Source organism: Chaetura pelagica, unplaced genomic scaffold (genome assembly GCF_000747805.2).
Source record: "Chaetura pelagica isolate M959 unplaced genomic scaffold, ChaPel_1.0 scaffold142, whole genome shotgun sequence".
Classification (NCBI taxonomy): Eukaryota; Metazoa; Chordata; class Aves; order Apodiformes; family Apodidae; genus Chaetura; species Chaetura pelagica.
Window position 1 is genome coordinate 8,009,172 of NW_009952973.1, and position 8,690 is coordinate 8,017,861.

Below are 8,690 nucleotides of genomic sequence, written 5' to 3' on the forward strand. Positions count from 1 at the left end.
TTGCACCACAAAATAGCCACTCCCTAAGAAATACTGCAGGACAAAATCCTTTACTTTTTAATAGCGCAGCCAGAAAGTTTGGAACAGGAAAGATGGGTTTGGGTGTTGCTTCCCAACTACCTCCCACAAAAGGAAGTGCCTGAAAGAACATAAAAAGCTTTAGGGTTACAGGTGTTATATAATGGATGCATAAAGATACTGAGCAGCATACACAAAACCAGAAAAAATACCTACACCAGAACTGCTACCATCTGTGTTTTCTTCAGATACCATGCTGTTCTGGTTTTAATCCAATAAACCACAAAGCTAAATGTCCAAAGGATTTACAGCAGACTGGCTACTTGTGAACTCCCAGCCCCGAGTGAGTCCAGCTCCAGCAAAGTCAAGGTTCCAAGGAATTCAGCGTTAGACCCATTACATGCATCTAATCCAAACACCTGTTGTTCATACATGGTTTGCAATACATGTTTGTGTGTACTTCATATACATGCTCTTTGTGAGCAGCCTTTGGAAAAAAATGTAGTCTGTATCTTCAAGGAAGTTTACACAGAGATGCTGAAGAAAACTGTGGGGTTGTTTACCGTCAAATGTTTATCAATAAATAAATAAATAATACACAGACTGGAGGGCAGCCTGAGGGCAGCAGTCAGGATCAGAACTGCCTGGTATCAATCACCATACCTGATGGAGTCTGGTCTTTACTGTAAGAAGTTCATACTTAAAACCCAACTAAAATAAAGATACTGGAGTTTAAGAAATAATTTTGAAACTTTCAAATTTTGAAGTATAATTTAAAACTTATTTTTATCCTTTCAGGAACATCCTTGCTCAACCTGTACAATCTTAGTTGAGGACCAGGCAGGTAACTTCAGAATGGATGAGCATTATTTGTAAATGCTGGACACGCAGAAAAATAAAGATGCCTCTTTTCAGGAGGTTAAGGTGAATTTAAAAAAATCAGTGTGATTTCCTGCTTTTGTTTCTGCCCTCATCCTTTTTCATACCAGAAACAAACTAGGTAACTTGAAAAACTGATGTGAACACTAAACAGAAATGTACTTTGGACTCAGACAAGAAGTTAACCATTTGCATCAGTAGTATTTTCAATCACACTGGTCAGAAGTGAGGTTTTTTATGGTATTCTCTTAATCTAGCCTGTGTGGAAATAAAATATTTCCAGCCACATTCTTAAAGGGACTTTGCCCTTTCATGTTTCCTTTTGGGCATGTGCAAATGCATTTTGTATCAGTCTCTACAACTACCAACTACCTGGAAGATGCCTGCCACTGTGGTGAGCACGTTAGGCAACTAAATGCTGCCATTTCATAAGTCAGCCACAAAATCTGAAGTCCATTATTACGTATTTTTAAAAATAACCATAGAAAGTAAATATGGAGCCTTCTCTGCAACACCTACTTAAGTCATCATGGGGTGTTCCTGTATTACGCTGCTAGTGAAGCTCTACGCTTAAACATGAGGAAGTTGACATAAAACTTCAGTTCATTGTCAAGGGTTTTTTTAGCTGAAACACTGACTTTGTTTCATCTCATTTACCCATGCCTCCAACAGACGTGGTATAGACGTGGTACTTCAAGAAAATCTCCAGAGAGCCATCCACAAACCATCTCCCCATAGATCTAAGTGACTTCTTTTTCTGCAATATAATTATTCCAGATTTATTTTTAGTATCTACACTTACACTACAGTCCTTAAAAACAGCAAGGTGATAGGTTTTTCATGAGTTCCAAATTATGTGTGTGTCAGGTAATTAAGTAAGATGCTATTAGTCCTACATAAACTCCTCCTTTTAAATGCTTTCTTTCCAGACTCACTTGGAGAAGTTTGGGTTTTTTAATTGTATGTCTGCAATAGAAATTATAACTTCCCTTCTGCTCCTGGCATTTCCTTGCATTTCCTGGCATAAATGTTATTATTTTTCATGCCACAATCACTGTGATCATTAAAGCTTTACTGGGTTAGTCACATGTACTCGAGCAGTGAACATCCTACACAGGTAGGAGGTTGTTAAAATATCAAAGTAATTAAAACAGTGAACAGTTTATGTGATCATCATTGTAATTTCACAGGATTATATGTGTGTGTATATATATATAAAATATATATATTATTTTGTTTTGTTTGTTTGTTTGTTTGGATAAAACACTCTCAAACTTAAACTTACAGATTAATTTAAGGTTGATGTTCACAATAGAAATTTGCCCAAAACTAAGAAATACAATGAAAGAGTCTTCTGCCATTTCAGCCTTGTCATCAGCTGATTACTGGCACTTGCAGGACTAGTAACCTGCATAACTTCTAGGAAGGTAGTGCATGCTTACTCCTACCAAATTGCTACAAAAAAGACATCTTGCATATTGCAGCTGTACTCCATATAAACTTCTGGCAAAGTAAAAAATGGTCAAACATATGCAACAAAAATCCCCTACAGAGTTGTTGGACTGCAACTTTCTGTAAGATGTTTATGGGCTTTCCCAACTATAAAATAGACCTCAAAGTTGTTTCTCAATTGGAAAAAAAACAATTGTTGACATTTCATTCCATGGAAAAGGGAAAACTATTTCCCATGTGCCTATGCAGTGTGGTTACAAATGAAATGGAAACATTTTAACTTTGTTTAATAGCCCTCTAAATCACAATATAGCTGAGCAAACAGGCTGTGTAAATGGGATCTATTAGGATTTTATTTGGCTACTGGAGTGCTGCTTCTTGGGCAATATTTCAAATTCACAAGAAAATATTTGCAAAAATGCAATAGCTGGAAATAACAGGACTGAAGGAGGAAAATTAAAAGCAGTTTTATGTTTACTAAGTTCAAGTGTCCTACATCAAAGACTACCAATGACTTCCAAGAGGCCACTACAGGTGACTCCAACCTAGAAAATGCTGAGGTAAATGGTTTTTGGAAATACTCCTAATCAAAAAGAGCAATTAATATTAATATAATAGCAATTACTCTGCCATACATCATGGTAAACTAAAGTCAAATTGAGAAGAAAGTGCCAAATAATCCACATACATGCTTTTGCTATGATAGTCTCCAGGTAAGGCTTAGCGGCAAGTACAATATGTATTTTTAAAAGAGCTCCACCTGATTTTCCTGCTATGCATAGATTCAGGAGTAACTATCATACATGGCTTTCATATATAACGCATGCATTTTTGTCATTCGCCAATGCTGTGTCATCAGAACTCAGTTCAGCAGAGGGCTCAGGAGGGGGCTCTGCAGGAAGTGCTGGTGTTTGAGGAGTGTCTTCTTCCTTGGTGTCCAACTGCATGCTTTCTTGTGACTGACCGTCCATGCAGTCCTTTTTGGACAATGGGTGGACTGACACTTTTATTGCAATCTGTTGAGGTGGCTCGTGCAGTGACGATGCATCAGAGTCAGCTGTGGGAGAGTCACTGCGCTTCAAAGCATTGGGAAGCATATACAGTTCATCTGTTTCAGTGGTTTCCTGGCCTTCTGCTGTCTGCCGGACAAAATTCTGCCCTTGCTCCTCCAGACCAACAACCTCCATAATTTCTTCCATTATAGTTCTGCAGTTCATGATAAGAGGTGGCAAAGGTACACTCCGAGCAAGCTCTTCAATATAGCGAGCGAATTCCATGGTCTTGAACTGGGTTACTTTGGCAAGCTCAAGCGTTTTGGCTGAAGTGATAATTGGGATACGTTTCGCAATCTCAAAGGCTTTCTGGAGCTTCTCTGCCCCTTCTGTTCTGAAGAATTCATTAATTGCTTTCTCTGTTTTCTTCAGGTGACTGCTCATCATACATAACCGAGTTATGTTCAGTATCATAACAATGGTAAAAGCTACAAGGCAGACAATCATGTAATAGATTCCCATATCTCCAGAGGTAAAAACAACCCTCAGTGTCACAGTATTGTTAACACTGCCATAGGTATTGGATGCAACACAGGTGTATTTACCTCTGTCTTCGAAAGACACTCTGGTAATGTTTAGTAGCCCATTGTCAAGAAACCACCATTTTCCTGCTGGAGAGGAGAAAGTAACTTAGTTAGAAGAATTTTGTTCACATGATCAGCATAGTCTTAAACATCAGCTTTGTCAAACTGGCTTCAGATTTTGGAAGAAATAAATAATGTTCACAAGAAGACAAAAAATTTACCACCACAAAGGCCTATTTGTCCCTGAGATCCTAGCCATGTTACTATCAAATCTTTGACATCAACTGTGAATAATCGGATCATGCCCTGAAAGAAGTCTCATTAAAAAATGTTAATATGCGTGACATCTGTTACAAACTTATCATCAGTTAAGTTACAAAGATGGGACTACTTACCCTAGGCAGCCTCCCAACACATGGCACTTCCTCAAAGAACAGTAACAGTGGGATTGTGAGGCAGAAAAACCTACTGAGCCCTCCTTCTTTGTTCCTTGACAACGCATTTTCCTACAATCGGGTTATTTTGATGTTTTGCTATAGTATCTTATATAATTCTGTTAATTTAAACTTTAGAACCTCTAACATTTCAGACATCATATGCCACATTGTCTTCCTACAGGACTCTGAGGTGTTCAGAATCTAATTTTGAAGTATAATTTAAAAAACAACAGGGAAATAGGACAGTAGGAGGGTGATGGATGGGAAAGAGAAGAGCCATGACCAATTAAGAGAACATCTTGTTCGCCAGTATGAACTTAATCGCACCACGATGTAACTTTCATTTATAAGTCATTTCTACCAGCGTAATATGGTTTATATCTTTTATACCTACACATAATTGTACATGTACATTTCACATCCCATAAACCTGGCACAGCAGAATTTAGTTATTAAACCCAGTTTGAAACATTATGTTAAAATTCAGTGCTCCTATCACTACTAAAGAGATTCAAGATTCAGCTAGTTACTGTGTTTACCATTACGTATTGGTAACAAATTAGATATTTAGTTCCCCTAGTAAGCTTCATTTTTATTCAACAATCATTACTATTTAAGAGCTGGTGATGTGTATTTTTACTTTATTCAGGGTGATTTGACTTATTAAGTTGCAACTTTTCTATAAAAAACACTATTCAGCTCCTATAGGAAAGCCTGGTGTCAATTCTTTCCTACATATAACTGCACCCCTGGAAGTGTTCACACAGTGGAGAGAACAGCCAGAAAGTGCAGGAGTGCCTCTGTGCCTTCTGAACTCTTCATACAGGGAGATGTCATCCAAAAGACTTCCTCTTATGACAATGATACAGGCTGATGTAAACCAACAAGATCATGTAATACATATGGATACAATCACAAGCCATTCCCGACAGGTGTCTGTCAGCACTAGTGGAATTTCAGTAACCTGGAGTTTCAGGTGCTTACCTATATTTACTACTGGGAAGTTGTTTTTACTTAAACCTAGTCTAACCAGCTGCAATTTAAGTCTACTAAGGCAGCTGAGCAAAGACACAGAATCTGTGCTTAGAGGACTAAAACACTGCAAAACCCCTTTGCAATGCATATAAGTCACAAGGCAAGGATTGCAGTCCAGGCACAGGTTAGTGTGTACTTTGCTTCTATATTTATTTTATCCTTTTCATGGAAGTTCTTTCTTTGTTAAAAAGATTATTCTAGTTTTTTTTACTTTATTTCCTTCAAGGAAGGAGCTGTGGGCAATTCTGAAACTCATTAGACAAAAAAAGCCTTTAATTCAGAGTAGTTATGGGCTTTTACAATTTGAGTTTTTCTAATTAAATGTCACATATCCAAACTGTTTTTTTACATTCTCTCCAGTAGAAGCCTATGTAGAACGTATTCCCACAAGATCCCTGCCTCAGTTCCTTATGGACAGTTCTTAATTACATTTTTTTATCCTCTTACTTAGAATTTTTAAGTTAACTGAAACACTATTTTTTGCACTAGTTTAATTCTTGAAAACAGCTGAACCACTTTGTCTGAACACAAAAACATACAGAATAAATAAAAAGTTCAGTCTACAGCAGACCTTCACATTAAAAAAACACCACCATCTGCTACTTAGGTAAATTCAGAGGAGAATGGTCTTACAGAGGAAATGTCAGTGTCTGTAACAAATGACACTTTTTTCTCAACCTCTAGAAGAAGAAAAAACATAAGAGTATTGGCTGCTCAGTATGTCTTTGAATTGCAGTGTTGGCAAAGTAAGTCTTTATTAACTGTAGAATGACAAGAAGCCTTGCTGATGTATCCTGGCTCCAGCTGTTAGAAATTACATAATGGCATTGAACTCTATGTCTGGGTCTGTGCCAGTGGATCCTAGCAGATAGTATAAGCCTAATGAGAAAACAATTATTAGAAAAGGTATCATTACTGGGTTTTGATAACAATTCAGCCATAGTCAGCTATATCCATAGTAAAGAACAATCTTGTGCTAGGAGACAGTCAGAAAGACTGTCAGTTTCCTAAAGGAGGAAGTGCATTGTTGAAAGTCTAACTGAAAGTGGAGTTGTCTTAATACTCCCTCTGCAATTTTTACTGATTTGGTCAAAGCTTTTGCTTAGCTATGTAAGTATTTGTGTTAGCAGCTCTCTCTCTCAGTTGACTATACAAAGACTTAAAGTTAGATGCTTAATTAAAGGGGAAAATTTCTATTAGTGAGTCTTACTAAAACACTCTAGTGCACTAATCATACTGTGTTGCCATGACTGCACAAATTCTACCTGGAATTCTGCTTACTAGCTCAAGTGATCCCTTTCTCTAGCTCTACTTAGGAAACTATAAAATACTGTTAATGTAAAACATAACCAGTTATGCAGCAAGTTTTTACGGATAGACTATGCTGTTGCACATCCAGCTGGGTCAATCATTACTCCCATCATAGCAGAGTTCTCCCTGAGGTCAGCTATTGGTTAAGCAAGCTATCTTGCCTTTAGTATGCATAAGAGTTTATTTGATCGTGCTGTGAACAAAGCAGTCAGTATGGAAGGATTACATGAGTAAAACACCTTCCATCTCCCCCCCCAAGTGTTCCCTAAAAGTATAGCTAGGATTATCACCCAAACCTTCCATTTAAGGAAAATAAGCTCATGTGTAATTAAGGTCCTTGGCAAATGCAACTGAAGAGTCTTAACTAAAGCCAGGAAGGCTCAGAATTGGCTGTTCCTTTGACTGCAGCCCTATATAGGTTTTTCTGTTGATCAGTCAGACCATCTCCTGCTTCTCACACTCCAATAGTACTATGGATGGAGACACCAGGCATATCAAGGAGTTAGTTGTGTTCATTTCATGCCAACAAACTATTCTTGTATGTCAGGAGAATCCTCCCTTGAGTTAGGAGATAGCTTTTTAGTCTTCTCTGGGGCCAGAGAAGAACAAGAGGACAGAATGGGACATAGGATCAAACTTGGAAGTCTTCCAATGAAAAGAAGCCTGTCTACACCTTCTGCTAAGTGCTTCAGCTTCTTGCTATGTGTTGCTATAAATAGCACATTAAATAATGCTTTTTTTTTTTTTCTACGGTGTGCACAACAAATTAATGGCTGCCACTGGACTTTCATATATTTTCACACAGGAATATACTACAGGCAGGCCATTAAATTTGGGTTATTAATCAACCTGATGAAATCAGAAATGTCTCTGGACAGGCTACATCAGTGAGAATACTAAGATCTTACCTTTACTCTCCTCCTCTTGGAGCAGGCGCCCGTTGGAATTGTACCATTTGTACTGTGGACTAGGACTGCCTTGGACATTGCAGTCAATCAAGGCACTACTCCCCTCCTTGACTATAATATGGTCGATGCGGGAGATCACCACAGGCACAGATCCCATGTTCATGTCAGTGTGGTTGAAAGTGCTATTAGTCACATCCTCAGCAGTTGTCAAAGCTGCTAGTAAGATGACAAGGCGTGTGGTAGGCAGAAAGTACAAAAAGTGGTAGCTGTTCAGTATGTTCATTTTTCTTCAGTGGTACATGCAACTGGCTGGATTCTGGGATCAATTCTGTGGAATGCAGACCCTTGAGGTGAGGAGGTCACAGGAGAGTTCTACTTTGATCCATGCAATTTAATGTTTAAAATATCCTATTAAATAAATAAATAAATAAGTACAATGAGATGGCATGTATAAACAATCCATTAGGTGTGCTCTTTTAAAATAGTGACACATCCATTAATGCATTTCACAATCATCAACTCAGTGTCTTGTCTAAATGCTAATGTTATCATGGTCCTTATTCTTACTGGAAAAAGATGCATACATTTTCCTGACAATAGTGTTGTTCAGAGTGGCAGGCATGGGAGAAGGCTTTTATCACCTAGACACTTAGCAGCAATTTAGCTACAGCAGCAGCTAGTGTTTTATGCCAGAAGTTCAATAGATTTTTTAAATTATTATTATTTTTTAAACATTTGCAAAATCAACAGGGAAAACAAAGGTACAACACATTGAAGTTGCTGCTACCAGTTCAGTGCTACACCTGTCACGTGCATGATCTTACATAAATTGTGGAACATGGTGTAAGAAGGAACTGCTCCAGGAAAGGTTTTTGGAGCTAATGTTGGAATCCTTGATATACATAATTTGTCCAAATACAATGGCACACACAGCAAACATGTCAGACCATTAACTTTACTTAAGCTAGTGCATTATTTTATAGGTTTTCTGAGATAAAACATATAATGGAAGAATGTTATTAAAAGAGGATATTTAGTACTTGATCAAGTACTTTCAATGGCAATTTTAGAGCA

The 8,690-nt window shown here is 37.8% G+C and overlaps 1 protein-coding gene across 1 annotated transcript; it reads right to left on the reverse strand.

Annotated features, from left to right (window-relative positions):
- Positions 1 to 3,146: 3,146 nt before the first annotated feature.
- On the reverse strand, positions 3,147 to 7,899 carry MFAP3L (microfibrillar-associated protein 3-like). Its single transcript, XM_009995942.1, has 2 exons — positions 7,617 to 7,899; positions 3,147 to 4,009 (listed from the first exon to the last, which is right to left on the reverse strand). Exons 1-2 carry the CDS (start codon positions 7,897 to 7,899, stop codon positions 3,147 to 3,149), a joined length of 1,146 nt encoding a protein of 381 aa, XP_009994244.1.
- Positions 7,900 to 8,690: the final 791 nt, after the last annotated feature.